General features: G+C 37.3%; 1 protein-coding gene across 4 annotated transcripts in view; it reads left to right on the forward strand.

The window, feature by feature from the left end:
* Lama2 (laminin, alpha 2) overlaps window positions 1-19,971 on the forward strand; it is a 570,325-nt gene that overhangs the window by 401,849 nt on the left and 148,505 nt on the right. For all 4 annotated transcript variants that reach the window (XM_005389182.2, XM_005389183.2, XM_005389185.2 and 1 more), the window contains 2 exons: window positions 11,078-11,202; window positions 17,439-17,525. In XM_005389182.2, coding sequence (XP_005389239.1) covers window positions 11,078-11,202; window positions 17,439-17,525 — 212 coding nt within the window. The remainder of the gene's footprint in view (window positions 1-11,077; window positions 11,203-17,438; window positions 17,526-19,971) is intronic.

The raw sequence follows: 19,971 nt of genomic DNA on the forward strand, positions 1-19,971 counted from the left end.
AAAAGTTTTGGAAATTGTAGAAAATTTTTAAGAAAAAATAAAAGTTATACATAAAACTCAGCCTAAATAAAAATGTAATATTTTAGGTCTTTCTACCATTTTTATATATGTGTGTACAAATAAGATTTTCATCATTCCCACCATTGGTGAAGTTTTATGTTCTACCCTTTAAATTTGTTTATCAGAGCATATTGCTTGTGAGGCACTCTTTTTTAAATTTACTTTTATTAGTACATACAGTCTTTGCCATATATAGTGATCACATTTGTCATATCTGTATTTGTACATAATCTCTTATTTCATATTTTCTTTGAGTTCTCCTCCCCTCCTTACAATCCTTTTTCCCCTCCTGGTTTACAAAAGCTTTATTTCCATTTTTCCCTTTAATTCTCTTTTTAAAATCACTTTCCCCTTCCTTCTCTTTCTCTTCCCCGCTCCTTGTTCTCCTTCCCATTTGAACATGTTCTGCTACTTCCCAATGTCTATTCTCCATTTTGTTCCTTATTTGTCCTCTGGGTTTGTTACACAAGAGAAACAATGTGATATTTAAACTGTGTCTGATTCATTTCACTTAACATAATGGTTTTGAGGTATACCCATTTGCCTAAAAATAACTCAAGTTTAATCTTCTTTATGGCAGAGTAGTACTCCATTGCATATAAATACCACATTTGCTTTATCCATTAATCTGTTGATGAGCATATGGGCTGTTTCCAAGATTTAGCTATGATAAATCATGCTGCTATAAAAATGAAGTATGCATGTATTGCCGTGGTATGATCCTTTTAACTGTTTAGGGCACAATGGGGTCAAATGGGACCTCTAGTTTTAGTTTTCTGAGGAATCTCACACTGATTTTCACAGTGGTTTCACCAATCTACACTCCCACCAACAGTGGAGAAGAGTTCCTTTTTCCCCACAGCCTCTCCAGCATTTGTTATTGGTTGATTTCTTAATGATAGCTATTCTTTCTGGAGTGAGATGAAATCTCAGTGTTGTTTTAATTTGTATTTCTCGAATGACCAGTGTTGTTAGATATTTTTTAAAATCTTTCATTAGAAATCCCTTCACCTACCCATTTGCCCTCTATTTGAGGTCGCTCTTAACTTCTGATCTCCTTCTAGCCCCATGCACTGCCTTCTGCGTCTGTCTGCCTTGGAAAGATCGAAATTCTCAGTTCCTTTTCTCTTACTGTTTCTATCACCATGAAAACTTCCGGTTTCCTGACTTACTACTCCTTCTCTAACCTCACACCTCCATACTTTTTTCTCTCCCCATTTCCCGCTTCTTGTTATCTCTGAAACCCTTTTACCAGTTGTGCAGAGGTCATGGTCAGTCAGCAGCAAAAGCCCCGCAAAGCTCCTAGTTCCTTTCACCTTTCTTCATGGAAACCCAGCCTTCTGCTCGCTGGCATTGCCCCTGCAGCCCCCGGAAGTAGTAACCCTTGTTTTCTCCAGCTCTTCATTCTCCTCCTCCTGAAGGTGGGACCGATGTCCCTTACCCCCGGCGCCAGTCTCAGGTCCTCTTCCTCTTCTTCCCCACAACACCAGCTTTGAATCCTGCACCCCCATTATTTTTCCACTCTATCTGCTTATCAAAGTCACATCCTAACCCTCAGATCACCAGTGCATCTTATTCCCTGGAGATTCCCGCCCCCCGCCCCTTGTATCAGTCTTTTCTGTCTGGCAGCATTTCTGGCATAATTCTTGGTGATCTTAGTATTCATAAAATTTAACCCATTCAAACCCTTCATCATTAGCTTCCTGTGGTTTTGTGATTCCCAGTTTGAGGGTCTGATTACTTGACCATCTTTTACAGTCTCCCCAGTTCAGCTTTTATCACTGCAACACTTTTAATCTCACCGTGGGTGCTCACACCCTATCGCTCGTGCCCTCCCTCTTTAAACCAGCCTGGCTTCCACGACCCTTTGTCAGCACCCCTGCTTTGCAGTGCTCACTCCCTCGCTGTCCCTGCGCACGGTCCCGGTCAGTTCACCACACACTGCTTAGGCCCTGTTCTCCAGATGCTCCACACTTACGCCTCTAAGCCAAACGTTCCTATAGAAAGACAACTGTGTCTTCTAGTCTGGCCGAAAATTCGCCATCATTCCCTTCAAATGCGCTGCCTGTGCTCTTCTGCAACCCTGGTGCTTTCTCTGGTCGATTTCTTTCCAGACCTTGCTGGATGACTGTTTTATAACTTCTCCTCCCTCCTCAGCTCAAAATCTCTCCTCCTGCATCTCCCCATCCACACACTCAATTGTTGATGTTTCTTCACGTTTCATTGAGAAATTGAAAGCAATGAGGAGGAGGCACCCAAGCTCCCACTGCCTCAGACACCGACCTCCTGCACCTGTGCCCTATTACTTTGGTTGAATTGTTCTTTCTGGAAAAGACCAAGTCTTCCAGAGGCATTCTAGATCTCACTGTCCTGCCACTCAAGTTCATCACTTTGCCTAAAACTCCCTCCCTCCAACATGCCACCTTAAGCCAACACCAAACTAACCTTTGTGACTCCGTTTCCCTTCCAGCTACCACTTCCTCCTTCTCCTTCCCTCAGAGTTGCCTGCCCTCTGACTACAGCTCCTCTCTGCCCATTTTCTCTTTAGCTACTAAACTCAGGCTTTCACCTCCACCACTAAGCCAGAGCCAGAGCCCTTGACCAGGGCTCAGCCGTCCTTTGTCTTACCTCACCGGTCAACAGCCTCTGGTGCCCAGAAGCTCCAGATTGCTCTTGAAACTCTATTTAAAATAATTTGCTACTCTGGCCATGACATGCTGAGGATTTCTAACTCAGTGACTGCCCTGCATCCGTTGCTTCTTTCTTCTTATTATCCTGAAGTTTACCCAGTGCTGCTCCCAGGTTCAAGTCATGGAGCCATTTGCATTCTCGTGGTGACCACACCTACAGCAGGGACAGGACTTCCACACCTCTACCATGAGCCCATAATATTTTCCCCAACTTCTGTGGTCTAATTTTAAACACATCCTTTAACCTGCCTGAAACTTATTATGGTTTAAAGAAATAATCTATCCTCACCCAGGCATTACTCTAAAGCAAGAGTTACTGGTATTTCCCTTTTCCTCAATGCATTATTATACCAGAATAAATACAAATTTATTTTATCCATAGTCAAATGTTTCAAGATCATCTGTTCTGTTCTAACAAAACCTTTAAGTTTTGTTACAATGTTTTGTATTAGATTACCACGTGGTAAAGCAAGGCCCTTTATTATTCTTTGTTCGTATTTCCTTAAGTAGATTCTCCTCTGTTCTTCAGCTGAAATTTTCATTCACTATTTCAATCCCTTCTCCCAAAATATGTTCCTAGAATTTGAATTAGAGTTGCATTAAGCCTATGTGTAAAGATTGCTGTGTTTACACTATTCAGACATCCTCCTCAAGAAAGGAACATGACACTCTTCTCCAAATATTGTATGCCATATAATAGACTATCTTAATATTATCAAATCATACATGTTGTACATCAAAATCATCCCTATATCACACATTTATATTTCAATAGTAAACATTACATGTTTATTTCTACATAATTCATTTACTAACCAGTTATCATTGGTGCAGTAATTTTAACATGTACTGATTGTCCAACCACTTTTATTTTACTCCCATAAGTTTTCAATGGATTATTTCAGTTTGTTTTATAGTTACAATAATATTATTTTTAAATATTGATAATTGTATTTTTCTTACTAGAACTTGCATATCACAGTCTTTTTCATTGATTCAGTCTTCTAAAAAATGTTAAATGGGAACATAATCAGCTCCCTATTTTATTCCTGATTTTAATATGAATGTCTCAAATATTCCATCCAAGTGTAATGCAGGCACTTCATTTAAGAAACATATTCCTCCTCACATTGAGAAAATATAATCCTGTTTTCTTAAAGATACTTTCTTTCAATTATGTTAAGGTGTTTAAATTTATGATCTGCTTACTTGTGTGGGCTAGGTTGGGAGTGCAAGACTCTGTTTTAAAATTATAAAAAAAGACTTTGAAGGGGCTGGAGATGTAGCTCAGTCAAGGAGTACTCACCTAGCGTGTGTGAGCCCTGAGTTCAGCCTTCAGTAATGCAGAAAAAAGAGGTAATCATGCTTATATCATTTCACTTTAAAGAAATGATGAATTTTATTATTGATTAAATAAATAGCTCATGTCAACTCTCCTTGAATTTCTGAAATAGTTGGTTTAGGTATAATATTCTTTCACTATCTGCTTATCTGTAAAATTCAATAGTTTAGGTGGAAGGTTTAACTTATATATTGATAAATAATTAAATTCATCATTCTTACGCAATTTTGTTGATGTGGTATTTTTATCAGGGTTATCTTTTCTTGATGTGATTAATTTAGAAACTTTCCCAAAGGATACAGTCTAATTTTATTTTCTTTAGGAAACAAGTTATTGTCTTCACATGGTCTTTTTTTGTTTGTTTTGTTTTGTTTTGTTTTGTTTTTCTTCCTGTACCAGGAATCGAACTCATGACCTTGCGCCTGCCAGGCAGGCACTTTGCTGCTGAGCTAAATCCCCAGCCCCTCACATGGTCTTCTTTTGACCAAATGGTTTTTATAACAATTTTTGTTCCTTAGGAATTCTCTATGCAGGTCTATTTTCTGAGAAATCTTAGATGAAGTAAAAACTAAATAAATACTTCCATCAAACAAACACAGGTAGTGTAAATTGTTATGCTCTGAATTTTTATATTTTTCCTCCAGGGAATTTACAACTTTTGAATTGAGACAACTTTATTTATCTTTGAAACAAGCCCGTGAGGCAAATGGGAAGTAGCTATTATAATTCCCATGCTGCAACTGAAGCAACTGAAACACACTGATTTTTCTCCTATGTGGAGTCACGATTCAAGTTTAATATCGTGTCCACGACACAGTCTAGTGCCATCTGCTTTCAGAGGGTGGCAGGCATGGACTCTGCAGTCAGTCCTTCTTTCTCAAATCATTATTTGTTCATGTGTGCGGGACATAATTATTCCATTCGCCGTGGGGTGTCGGTACACGTACACGACACAGCTTTCTTCTTTTTTATCCCCTGCCTCTCCCTCCTCCATTTCTTGGTTTCCTACCATTTCATACAAGACTTATCTCTCAATTTCCTATTATCTGCCTTTGTTTGCTATTTACACTGTGGGTTTGTCTGGTAAGATAATGTGACACTTAAGCTTATGTATATGATTTTCTTCTCTTAACGTTATGGTCTCACTCAGACTTCCTTGACTCAAATCCTGTCTTCATTCTCACTAACCTGCTCAGCCTCATTATTTTTTTTACCTCAGCACGGTTTGAGTTTCCTCATTTATAGATTAATATGTATATATATTAAAATATTATTCCTAGTGCTATCACCTTCCAAATACTATCCTAATACAATAACCTTCTGGCTTAGAATTGCAACATAGGAATTTAGAAGGGACACAAACACTCAGAATACAACACACTCAAGCACTCATTTTTCTCACGTCATTGCCTCTTTAGTCAAAACCAGTAAAATATTTTTAGTAAGATAAAAAATATATTTTAATAATACCACAAACTGATATAATTGTGTAATTATGCTTTTTATAATGCTTAATGACATTTGTAAGGGAAAAATTGCTTTCTCCTCAGTTTTAATAAATCCTACACATTCTACACTATCAGTTATTACCAATACTCCTGTCACTGTTACCTTTTAAGGAAAACTTTTTTTAAAAAAATGAGAGTGAAATGTATGTTATTCTGAACCTCAGGCAGAAAGAGGAGGGAATGTTAAGTGAACTGTCACTAGTTCATACACGCACAGATGGAGTCACATGGATGGATGGACGGATGGATATTTTCATATTCTCACTTAATCATCACTATATTCCATGGTCAAGATTATTTCTCTTGTTTCTCACGTGACACAATAGCGCGCTCAAGTAACAGTTTAAACATTAAGTTATGAAAATGTTACTTTTATTGTATCATAATTTTTACTTGAAAAATAAGAAAATTTGCACCACTGATATGCTTCATTGCCTGAAACATGGTCAATATCTGCAGTTAAAATATGAACACTCTCCCTAGTAAATAGATGTTTGATTAGAATGTTCTCTGGGTAAAAGTGTTTTGTATATCTTTGTTAATTTATGTAATAACATTATGAGCACCTTATTACACCTCTGAAAATTAATGCTAGGAAAACTTAAGCAATCTACTAGAGTATTGTCCAAAAAGTATTAGAATCAGGTTTATAAACCACTGCTAGTTCCATTCTCCAAACTGAGAAGAAATAAATGCATATTTATTTTATTAAAGTGAGTTTAATTTTTAAATCCCAGCTGAATTATATCCTAGAGTATGGATAGAATCTGCAAAGTTATGAAAGGTCATATGTGAAAAATATGTGAGAAATCCTGAAAATATGAAATTTCTTAGAAGATAGAAAGCAATAAAATGTCTTTTCCCATTTTATAAGGGAAAGGAAAGTACTGGAATCTGATGTTGATTTCCAATGAAATTTAAGGGTGGGTGGATTATTTAACCACTGCCTGTCAACTATAGAAAATGAATACTTACTGTGAATCAGAATAGAATCATTCAAAATTAAAACACATCACACTATACTTTGCTATATATAGCCAAGGATATATATAGAGAGAATATCTGAGCCCCTAGTTTCCTGAATCTCGGTATAATGTCAATTTCCTCAGATGGTATAATATATCATATCTCAAATTCAGTGAAGCTAATAATGGCTAAAACAGGTGGCAGAGAGTAAGCTCTAAAGATGTCTCCAGTGATAAGACATGGGCTTTGAGTTTGACTTTGCCAGGTTCATAATATAATCAGTGATTTGAATAAGATCTGTCAAATACTCAACTGACATAAAACTGCAAGTGTAACTTAATTCACTGGATAGTAGAAGTTTCTCACAAGTGGAATTTTGTCCACAATTAACGTAAAGCTTACAGAGAAGATTTTGAACTTAGTTCACTCACTTGTTCTTTCATTCTTATGCACCTGTAAATGATTATTTCCAGATGCCCATTTTATGGTAGGTGCTGGCTATAAAGATGTGAATTGCATGGGTCTTGCCCTCTAGGAGCTCAATTTTTATTGCTTAAGGAAAAAAAAAGCAAAAGAAACGATTCCTAATATTAATTCATGTGATATGGGAGTTCCTACTTGTTTGCACTTTGGATCGGGACCAACATAGGACATTGCTACTTGTACAAGATCCAAATTAAGGACAGAAATACACTCAGTGTGTTTGTAAATCACAGCTAGAGACTTATATAAGCCCCTGTATTTTGAAGGAAACATTGAGTAAATAGGAATGTTAAACATTTCACATGAAGAAAGGTTTAGAAAATAATAATGTTACTAAAAAAATGAATACCTTCCCTGGAAAATGGAAATTAGATAATCTGTGTAGCTTTGGTCACTGACTTAAAACTAGAGTGAAATTTTTCAGACAGCAGAAGTAAAAGCATCATAGTTTATAGTTATGCAAGGTACAAAGCACTGCCTTATAAGAATTCTTGAATTTATGACATCTCAAAGAAAGTATAGGAAAGACCAGTCTAACTTCTTGCCTTAGGTTTAAAATACTGTAATATTAATTGTACATTTGTTGTTAAACTTCTTATTAGGTATATAAAGTATAGAAATTTTTCCTAGAGGCTGATTTCTACACATGAGTAAACAGGTACACTATCAGACAGTGTGCTGGAAACTGATTTGGAAGAGCTATGTCAGAAAGTTTCAAAAATGGCATCAAGATTTATGGGTTGTGTTAACGGACCTAAGCAGGACATTTGATTCACTTAACCAAGTATAGTACATCAGCAACCCTGGAGGAGATCGACTACTCTGAGAAGTTAAAATATCTGCTTGCTCTCTGAGGAAATTATATAAAGTTCCAAATCTAAGAAAAGTGAAACTACATTTTTGAATGTCTGTATTTTAGCAGTGATCATGACCTTTAGGTATTTTGATTTGGTTATTAATCCTACATTGAGGTTACATAAAATAACTCATTATACAGTGATTTTATTATAAAAGCAAAATGCTAAAACTTATTGTTGAAGATCCCATGTGCCTTTGGCACGTGTTCATTCCTAAACTATAAAATATGTTCTTAAAACATTCCCCAGTTAACACTTATTCATTATTTGAAATCTTGCTGAAAGATTTGAGACTGGAATTCAGAGATAATTGCTTTATCTGGGAGCCATTATCTCCTATAATGCTACTTTTAAATGTGGAATGAGTATTTTATTGCTAAAGTATGATGGCTCCTTTGGATGGATGAGTAAGAAAGGGTTACGGTGCTTAAATCAACTTCAAAATATAACAAATCATTCTGTCCTGATGACCACTTTTTGTTAGGCTGAAATTTGACTTTTTTCATCTCAAAAATATTATGATATCCCAGGGTGTGCAAAGGAAATGGCACTTAGAGAAGGATGGCAGGGAAGCAGGAGCCAGATTAGAAACATCTTCCCTGCCAAGCCAACTAGCTGTCCTCCGGATGGCCGAGAAGACCCAGTACAGTCTCTCACGCAAGAGAAGGGCACGGTTTGATGTGAGTGGAGTGTAGAGAAGTCACTGAATGGAAATATTGGGAAACAGAATCTTTAGCTAGGAGGCTGCCCTAATAATCCAGGTAAAAGATGATAAGGCCAGATAAAATTAGTAGCAACAAGAAAGTTGAGAAACAGAGAAGAATAGAATTGTAGAACAGAGAGCAAACACATACCTAGCATAAGAAAAACCTCTAGACTGCTGAGCCCTTCAGCAGATGACCAGGACTCCCAGCTGAAATAGGAAACAGGAGAATTCACAAGTTGAAAGCGAGATAAGCTTCATAGTGGACAGTTTGGACTCTGGGCACTTTTGTGTTATACAGTAAAATCTACCCAAGCAACAGTGAAAAATAAAAATTTGGAACTCTCTGGAGATATCCGTGATGAGCATATAAAATTCAGGGTTTACGGCACAATGGATGACACATGTCACAGTAATGGATGAAATCACCAAGGTAGAATGTGTAGGAAAAACAGAAGATGAGAACCAAAATTAAAATCAACAAAATCAATCTTGCTAGACGGAAAGGGAAGAGAGGATGGTTAAGTGGGAGAAGAGTAGCTACAGAGAAAGGAGAGAACGTGGAAACAAAAAATTTCAGAGAAAGAATGACCAGAAATATCAGGCACTCCAGAAAATTCATGTATCCTGAGGACTTATTTTTGTCCAGAAATTTCAGCTTAGCGAGGAAAATTTTAAGAGTGAGCCAAGGATGAGACAATACTTCCCACAGACAGAAAAAGATGTCAAACAGATGGAAAAGATACAAGCAAAACCAAGGACTGTTTGGAAGAAAACTGAGGTAGGCCCAAATAGGAGCTTTCCTACCTCAGAAAATAGGAAGCTCCTCTCTATTAAGGGGAAAGTGGAAACTTGGAACTGAGTTTGTACCTGTCCTATTGGAAAGCCGGATCCATTCTACATTAAGTTGTAAAATGTGTCTGCAGATGACACAACGTGTTTCCAAATACAGCACCAAAAGTGTAGTCTAAAATTGAGAGTGGCAATGTCACAGACTCACTACGAAGAAGAGCATAATTTCTCAAACAGTTCTAAAAAAATTACAGTTCAGGGGCTGGGGATTTAGCTCAGCGACAAAGCGCCTGCCTGGCAAGCGCAAGGTCATGAGTTCAATTCCCGGTACCGGAGAAAAACAACAACAACAACAAAAAAATTACAGTTCCATGGCAAGATCTGTGGTGAAAGTGACTTTAGTTTTTATTTGTCATGAAAACTGGTGCACCTTGCACCATTGTTTGCCATTAGAACACAGATGAAAGATATGCGCATTGTCCAGGATGGATAGAAACAGCCCGCAGGTGGGTGGGTGTTGGCTATGGACCCTGCAGACAGCCCAGTGACTGCCCCCTTAAGAGGACAGGGAGAGCAGCTCTCTAGCTTCTACACCTGAGCTGCTCCTGGCTGTGGCTTCTCGCCTTTGCTTTCTGTACTGTTTATAGGAAATAAGCCACTGCTCTGTGTACCCCAAAACCTGTCCTAGAAAATCAAGCTGAAATCCAACTCCAAATTTCCTTTTTTTTTTCCCTTGACTCCCAAAATCAAGTATCGCATTTTCACTAAACAACATTCGATATTGCATTTTTGTTGTTTATCATTTGCCGATCTTTTCCCCCCTGAAGTAGAATACAGTTCTGGAGGACAGGATGTTACTTTACTTCACTTCCTTCCCTGGATTCACTTAGCGCCGAGTCAGTGCTGCAAGGTGGCTCTGCCTGTGTCCTGCTGTATACATCAAGTGCTCTGTGCTAAATGTAATTCTACTTCATGACACTTTTCACTGCAAAACTTTGCATCTACTACTCTATCACTTTCTCATTTTGTATGGAAGCGCCTTAAAACTTCTCACGCCAATATCCCTTATTATGCAAGTACAAGGAAGAAGTACAGATGTAAGTTTGCTCCTTTCAAGCTGAGCCTTCTATATTTACACAGAACCACTGACATTAGGCAAAAATAAATAGATGACATTTTTATGATGGTGAAAGGGCTGACTTTTTTTGCTTATGTCGTCTCTCATTATGCTTTTCACTTTGATTTAGCATTATAAATTGCACTGATGGGCAGATACTGAGGCCTCAGGAATCTCAGCATTCTTACCTCACAAAAGTAAAACATGGGAAGGGAAGAAACATAAATTTTAGATATTCTTGAACTTATATTTCCCAATATAGAGTAAAAGGAAAAGGTACACAGAAGTTGATATAGAGAAAAGAAAAATTCTTCTCATTATAGCTATAAGAATACAATAAACATAGCATTAGTTTCTCCAATGAAAGAGTATATATATATATATATATATATATATATATATATATATATATATGTATGTTTTCTCTTAATGATAAAAACGTGGGTGTGTTTGACTGTGTTTCTCTGGGCAGACACACTTATAGGTGGTGAGCTGTATGATATTGCATTCTGTGTCTCATTACATTACAAACAAATTTGTTTGCCCTTGGCCTTTACAGGATTGTCAGCATCACACCGCTGGTGACTTCTGTGAACGATGTGCAGTGGGATACTATGGAACTGTCAAGGGATTGCCAAATGACTGTCAGCAGTGCGCTTGCCCTCTGATTTCTTCCAGCAACAAGTAAGATTGAGAAATACAACCATATTTCCCAATCAGCAATGCCATCTGTCTAGCACATGGGCTGTCTAAGACTTGGCTATTTCCGTGTAGACAAAGTCTTAATTTAAGACAGACTTTTTTTTAATAATATAAAAACATGACAAAAGTAAGTTTATATACTCTATGGTTCATTTGTCCTTTAAAACCTTGTCCAAAGTAAATAATATTCATGAACTCATGTAAGTAGCAATATTAACAGAAGATCTGCTTATAAAATAAATGATGTATGTACAAATGGACATGGTTTTATAAATATACAGGTCTAATGTTTGCATATAGTTCTGCCAAGAATTCAGCTCCGAAGGATTGTTTGGGTGGGTGCTACATCATTTCTGTGGCTGTTTCCATTCATTGTATGTGTGTCAAAATCAAGATCGGGAAATAATTACCAAGGAAACAATTGAAAAGTAACACAATGAAAGCAGTGTGCCTTACCGTTACACTCTAAAAAGGTCAGTATCTGCCAGAATCACAGCCCCCTTTCTGCTAAGATGGTCTGAGCGCGGTGCCATGGAAACAGCCATACGGGAAGGAAATGCTGGGATATCTTATTTCAGTGCTGCCTGAACATTCAGCCTTGATTTTTATTTTGATGAAAATCCCTGGATATTTGCATTTACCTTTTTGCTAAACTCATACTTTCTGTTAAGTGATCCGTAGACCTCAATCTCTACGTGATAAAGTAATTTTTCTTTAGGAATCTGCTTTTGAAGAAGATACTGAAATTTGTTCAGAATTAGAATTCTAGACACCTTATCTTGAGTACAAAAGAGCAACAAAGCAAGTCAGACTAAAGTTATCTTTCCATCTGCGCCTATTCACTTGGCTTCCTCATCTTCAGCTTGGAACACATTCTGAAAACAATTTTGTATACATTTTTTCCCTTTCCTCCTGGAAGCTCCTGTGTTTCCTTAGCCAGCATCACAAACTTTTTCTGAGGTTTCAATGTACATGTTTAAGTAAAATGGATACTAACTATGCTAATATACATTATCTCATTATTCACTAAGGTACCAAATGGTAGGTGTACGAAACATAACATTACTTTCATCTGCTTTTCCCCAATCCCCCTCTGATGCCAATAGTTAAACAAAAGCATGTTGTTTATCTTGCTGTTTATTAAGATGTGAGCAATTTGGATTAGAAAAAAATCAATACTTTCTTAATCATTTCTTGTTGAATACACTGTAATGAGAGCTACAGGGACTATGAGAGAATCATGCCATTTCTTGGAGAAACTCACCGTGAAACACAGGTCTGAAGAGGAATCAAGTTCAATGTTGAGAGAATTCAAGGACATAAACACTACCTATTCTCAGAAGCTCTAACAACATATTAAAAGAAGTGTTTGTATATATGATAGGTTGTCAACTGTGGACTAAAATGTTTTTAATAAGTGGGGATAGTACAGAGTGGTATGAGTAGCTTAGAACATACAATGCACACAGCATATTTAAGAGCTAGTAAGTAATGGAGTTTGGAGCGTGGCCTTTAAATGGACAGAATTTCATAATTATGGATGAAAATGAATGAGAGATTGGAGGTCACATTGTAGAAATCCTTGAATACCAGACTAAGAAACTGGTATTTAATTTTTCTATATGCCAAAAAGCTGCAAATTTCATTTTTTTAAGTTAACATGATCAGAGCCACATTTTAGGAAGACTATTATGAAGGAATTGAATGTAATGAATTGAAACAGGCAAAGAATAAAAGCAATGAGACCAATTAAAAGGCTACTGCAGTAGCCAAGCCAGGAAATAATTAGGACTTGTAGGCAGGCAGTAGTAACAAGAGTGGGGACACGGGGATGACACTGAGACACTTGTTAAACACAGCCCTGCAGAACCGATACCTCATTAGGTGTGACGGGCTGAGTGTCCAGGCAGGAGTAGAACACTGAGCGTTTTAGCCGGGTTGTCCCCTACAGAAAAATCATGGAGCCACGAACTGAAATAGGAAAATCAATGAAGAGCAGCTGCAGAAGAAAGGCAATTTATGCTTTAAATAGGTTCAGATTGAAGTGAAGGGTCTACCTGAGTGGAAAGATGCAAACAGCTGCAGAAAATGGAAATCTGAAAATTGCAGAAGCAGATGAAGGAAGAAATATGTTAGCAAATGAGGTGAAGTCAGATAAGGTTTCCCAGGCGCATGTTATCCAAGGGGAGCACAGCCAAAGGAGGAAAGCCAGGACTCCTCGTTGGGGTCACCAGCAGAGAACGAAGGGCTGTGGCAGGTCAGGAAGGCCAGAAGTTGGGCAGTGAGAGGAAGCAACAGCCAACAGCACCAGGTGCTGCTATATCAGGGAGACTCCAAGTGCAGCAGCCGCTAATAAGGAGGCCATTGGCGAGTTCTAATAACCAATAATAGAAGAGTCGTTAAGTTTACAGTTCCAAGAAATTATGAGAAATGAAATACTACTTTGGTTTGTTGGCAGAATCAATAAAACGGTGCATTTTCTGTCTTTGTTTCATTTTTGGCTCGGGATTTATATAATTTAAGTATAATTTTTATGAAAAAAAGCCCCCCAAAAACTAAAATATCAAATTATAGTGACAGTTTAGTTGTTTTCAGTCTTTATTGATTACAACCACTGTAGGAAACATTTTTCTCTATCATAACTCACTTCTCAAAAAACTTGAGAATAACAATTGACCATTGCTCATTTCCTATCATGTTTTGAAATCCTGTATTGTTTTATTGTGTTTTTTTTCTCTCTTTAAAATAAAAAAAAAACCTTATTTGTGTAGATTAAAAAGAGATTGTGAGGTACAGATGAAGGATGCTGAGAAACTCATTCAGTTTGTAGTCCAGGAGAAACAGGAGATGCGGAAGGCATGGGGAATGATTGCTGACTCAATTCCACAACATTTGTTCAAGTCTTTATCATCTTCTACTGAAACAAATATGGTAAACTTTTCACAGCCGTGGTAGACCTGCAGCACTGACACACCCTCAAAGGGTTTTGCACACACTCCCAAGGAAAGGTGTGACTTTCGCAGGACAGCAGAAACCTTCAGCAACCTGACCACCTTTCCAGGCTCAATGCCCTCTGCTTCCTTCTACATGAGGCCAGTTTGGAATTTCTAGTTCTTTCCTAAACATGCCCATGCTTTATTCCGGCTATTCCCCGAGACAATCCCTGTGAAATCCAATCACTTTTAAAGACTCAGTTCAAGCACAACGTCTACCAGCAAAATCTCTTCATAGCACAGCATGTCTTCTGTACACTTAGTATCCTCCTGATACAAGGTCTCACACCTTTATTTCAATCAAATAATCTTTCAGAACTTGAACATCTACGCAGCAGTAAGTTCTCCATCGCAACCCATGAGTAAGAGGTGAAATGTATGTCCCGTCCTATATTTGTGGTCTCTGTCTCAAAGAATTGTCAGTTCTTCAATGAGGAATAGCATTTTATTTATTCTTTTCATCAAAAGATATTTAATGAGGGCCCAACTTGGTGTCAAACATGATTCCTCATTCTAGGAATATATAAATAAGAACAGCTCATGTTTCCTGCCCTGCCAGAGTTTGTCTTATTTTACAAGAAAGTAAGACAACAAGCAAATAGACAGAGACGTCGTATCTGGTTATGACAATGCAACCGGAAATACAAAGCAACCTCGATGAGCACACGGTGTGTGTGGTGCCCTTTTAGATAGAGTGATCAATGATCTCCACAAATCGAGGGAGCTTGTGTGGAGACCTGAAGGAAGTATGAAGCGAGCCATCTGTGCATGTGTCGGAGGAGCGTTGCAGCAAAGGGTAGCAGGTACCCGGTCCCAGAGCCAGGCCCATGTGTGACCCACAGGCGGCAGAGGTCAGCGCTGCTCATGCAAACTGACTGAGAACAGCGGCGCACGCTCTGACGGGTAACCAAATACACTGAAGACTAAAATCTCCCAGTGATACGAGGCGGCTTGGTACAAGGTGATTCGGTGATGCTGCTGATGGTGGCTCCAGGGACACCGGGAGATGAAGCGTCTGTGGTCTGTGAGAGAAAGGAGACAAAGTGGACTGCATGGTTCTTGACAGGGCAAGGGGAAGCATGGGGCAGCCCTGGGGAAAAGCACAGAGGGGGCAACTGTATTTTCAGAGGACTGCAAACACAGTTTTAGATTTGTTAGGTCCAGTAGAGAGAAGGAAACTTGGTTTTAGATCAGTTTTCCTTCATTCTTAAAGCCCTTGGGAATGAATGAAAATATTAAGGAAGTGGATAGAGGGGAGGAGAAATCTAAAAGCTGAACTGAGAAGCAGATGAAGGGATCGGGGATATAATATGCATCCAGCAATGACGTTGAGAAAGAGTAACCAGGGAGCTAGGATAAAAACGGGAACAAGATGGTTTTCCAGGAAGGCACTTCATTAAAGTCAAATCCCAAATGGCAGATGCAGAGCAAAGGCTCTGTAAGGTTTAAAAGGTCTGCGGACAGGAGTTTGGAATTTGCTTCCCCAAGGAAATGTAGGTGATCATCAGGGGAAAAGCACAAGGCTTTCTGAGTGGGCCTGCAGGTGAATGGACAGTGACTGCAGACGAAGGAGTGGTGAGCAGAAAGAATCACTCTAACTTCTGGCAAGACGCAATTTCTACTTTCTCCAGCAGACACTCTTTTATGTGGTATAAGGAAAATGTGCAATCTGCCACAATAGCATAATTCAAATAAGTTTGCATCAGCTCTTCAAGGAGAATGACTACATTCCTGTATAGTACTTTCGCATACTTTATGCATTCACTGAGTACTTTATTTTTCACATTTTATTATTTTCCTGTGAAGGAATGCACTTCAGTCATGTTGGCTATGTAGAGCTGTACTTGAAATGTCTAAAATCTATTTCAAGTGCCTATCTCTGTCTATGAGATTTTGTGTGGCGGAGCACACAGATGTACTTGGCATCGAGTTTTAAATTAAAGAGCTAAAAAAGTGACAGACTGTCAATTATGAGTTTATGGCTCTTTTCTTTGTATGTGTAGCAAAAAATGTGGGATAATGAATGAGTAGTAGATTCATTTGTTCGCATATTTAGCAAGGATTAGAGTTTATCATTCTTTTATGTACTATTGATTTAATGCATTGGAAAATAGTTAAATTAGGTTCTTTATAGCCCCTAACCCAAAGAAGTTGTGGCCCTGAACTGTGTACTTTATTGCTGTTTGTTAGGACAAAGGAATCTAGCATACCAATAGAAACAAACAAAAAATGGCATTTTGCAACTAATAAGTTTTGTCTTAAGTTTCCAGTGCATTGTGCAGTTTTATCCAGTGGAAACTTGTTGCTTACATTTTAAAGAACTGTGTAAAAACCCCAAACTACATAATAATAATAACTACATAATAATAATTTAATAGTTTTCAAGTTTCATCAAGATTTTCCTTTATAGAATGAGAGAATTGGAAATCCTAGAGCAAGAGACTGTGGTCTACCATAATACAATGGAAATGCAGGGCAAGTTATCAGAGACCTAATTAGTAGAGAATTCCATAAAAGAGTGAGAAAGTCCTACTCATTTTAAGGTAGAAATCTTTCTCGTCTTTCTTCATACCAAGTTATATTTTATGTTTAAGAAAAATGATTCTGAAATCTGGATATAAATTAGAAAAGGGACTCTTTTATTCTAAGTGAAACTTTTATTCACACTTCACATCTTGAAGTGCCAGTGACAATTTGGACTAGGAAATAATTACCTAGCTTTTATGTCCCAGTTTTTCCCTTTTTTAACCTGAAATATATTGTAATACCTATTCTACTATCAGACAAATATCCATGAGTTCTAGTCACATTTTCTTTTGATTAGTAAACAATGCAACACTTGGGATAGACATTTAATATTTTCATAGTTACTGTATCATTATCAAAGTACCAAGCTATTGGGGCCGGGGATACAGCTCAGTGGCACAAGCACCTACCTGGCAAGCACGGGGTCCTGAGTTCAATTTGGGGTACAAAAATAAAGCCATGATTTTTTTAATGTTATATTTTATTAATCAATGAAATCCAACTAACATTTGTTCATTAATAGTACCACTTAATTGTAATATCTTATCCTGAAATAATTTCACCAGTAGTTATAAATATATTTGTCACCACCTCAAGATATGTCTGACCCACCTTAATAATGGGCAGAAAGATTTAATTTTATAAAATAAATTAATTACAAGATTTCTTACACCCTCTTTTGTTTCTTTTCTGGTTCAGCTTTAGTCCTTCCTGCGTTGTGCAAGGCCCAGATGACTACCGCTGCACTGCATGTCCGCGAGGGTATGAAGGCCAGTACTGCGAAAGGTACCAACGGTCCTCACTCATCCTGCCCCTGTGGGAAGAGTCGAACTCAAAAATTACTCATGGTTTTTAGTAATCTCGCTTCTCACCTGTTCTCCAGTTGTTTAAATTAGACACCTTCAAAATTACATCTTTTAGACTTTTTCCAAAGAAATTTACTTCCATCTTTATTTAGTTTCTTGAGCAAATTATTTCCCATTTATCTAATTCATGCTTCAGTATATATAGAAGGAGGTAGATGCGAAGATAGATGTAACTTTATTAGGACAAATACAGCAAATCCATTTTCAGAAGCTTCTCAGTAGTTACTAGTAATTAAAAGCTTGCCAAGTATTTCAGATTTTAGTACTCTGGAAAATACTATCTAGCAACAATTGCTCACCTACCACTTTTGGTAGCACTATGGACTCACATAACAAGTATACACACAATTCAAAATATAAGTGGAGTGCAACATTTGTAATTAACACTACCCAAACTATAGTAAAGCAGCTCTTACTCAGTTTCCCTTCTTAATGAGCAATGTTATTTAAATACTTTTTTTTCCCATAAAAAATTACAAAACCTTTTGAGCAGTTTCTTTCCCTTTCACTATACCTATATTCCCTTTGGATCTTATTTACTCTTTCAGTTTCTTACACTAGGGAGACAATATCATGTTTACACAGGGAATTCACATTTCTTATCCTGAAATAAGGATTTCATCAGTAGTTATAAATATGTCACCACCTAAAAATATGTCCCAGCCATCTTAACAATGGGTGAAAAGACTGAAATCCCACCCTGATCTGGATCCTTTCTTTTCTATGTCCTACATCACCCACTCCTTTTCTGGATCCTTTTAGAAGCTCCTGAAATTATAAATCTTTTTGCAAAGATCAACTAATATTAATATTTGCCACCACCCTTTTAAGAATTTTTTATTACCCAGCAATGGCTGTATTAGTAATGGTAACAGGAAAGTGATTAATTAGAATTAAATTTCATACATTTAAATTTAAATGCACATTCCATAAGTTTGTAAGATATATTTCCAAATAGAAATCTTTATGTAGCAATTCTAAACACATTATCTGCTATTGATTCGCATATGTATAACAATGCATTTGCAATTTCCATGCTCACAGGCAGGGTGGTACAAGCCTATAATCCCAGCACTCAGGAGGCTGAGGCAGGAAGATAGCTGTGAGTTTGAGACCAGCCTGGGCTACATAAGCAATTCCAAGGTCAGCCTGAATGGCACAGCCTGTCTCAAAAAAAAAAAAAAATTCCATGTCAACAGAAATTAACAGCAGTTAAACAACTCACAAAACAAAATCCAAAAATATTTTCATTGGTTTTGAAGATACATACATCACTTGGATGTAGCTTATAAATCATAAAGGTATATCTAATTTAATGACCACCAGTATTCTTTGGTATTTTTGCTTACGCACACATTACATCTACCAGTAAGATGGTAACTAAAACATCCCTGGACACCAAAGAGATTATCTGTAGTAAATTATGAAGAAAATATGTTGCACTATAGCTGGAACTGGAATTACCACATTTCTTCAAAAGCATATGTATGGGAAGGACTGGAAGGGTGTACTCAGATGACAACTACTGTCTTAAAGCACAGAGAATACAGAAATCCACTCTTCAAATATCCATTAATGTTTAATCAATAAGAGTTGACAGTTCATACAGCAGATAGATGAGCAGGATCATACACTATCAAACGTGAATGATTTGAATTGTTTCTGCAATTCTTAAATATTGCTATAGCTTTGCATTCATCTTCTCTAATGTATAAGTGATCAGATTATATTTCCTTGAAAAATTGCTTCTATTCAGCTAAATTAAACCAAAGGTCTGGGTTAAAATTTTATTGTAACCTTCCAGATAAATTTCTTCCACTCATGAGAGCCTCTTAAATCATTTAAATCACCTTACGACCTGCCCACGCTCGGCTCAGATCTAAAACTGCTTAAATTTCTTGATTATCCCCGTAACATGGAAACCCCTCCCCATACTTTATCTTCATTACTCTTGTAATAAACTCGGTGAAGATTTAATCAATTTGAACCTGCTGAGAATACAATTATTTCACCTACAAATGTTAAAAAGTAATGTGAGGACTTACTAATGTAACACTTTTATTGAGTATCTGTAATCTTATATTAGAAAATAACAATCAAAAACATAAATGTACAAAGACAAATGTTACAGTTCATCTTTGTGCTTTGCCTTTCCATCCAGCACAGAATGAACTCATTGTCATAATCAGTCATGCAAATTTCCACCATGCCAGACTGCTAAAAATGGGCTAGGATTATCTAACCAGTATTTATAACTTTTGGCTCTGACTTCCTACTCTTTCTGAACTTCTTCTCAAACTTACTTCTTAATCAAAAATTGTGATTATTATACTTATGTGTTTTATATATATATACACATATATGTA

This window comes from Chinchilla lanigera, unplaced genomic scaffold (assembly GCF_000276665.1).
Source record: "Chinchilla lanigera isolate Chin_1 unplaced genomic scaffold, ChiLan1.0 scaffold00035, whole genome shotgun sequence".
NCBI lineage: Eukaryota > Metazoa > Chordata > Mammalia > Rodentia > Chinchillidae > Chinchilla > Chinchilla lanigera.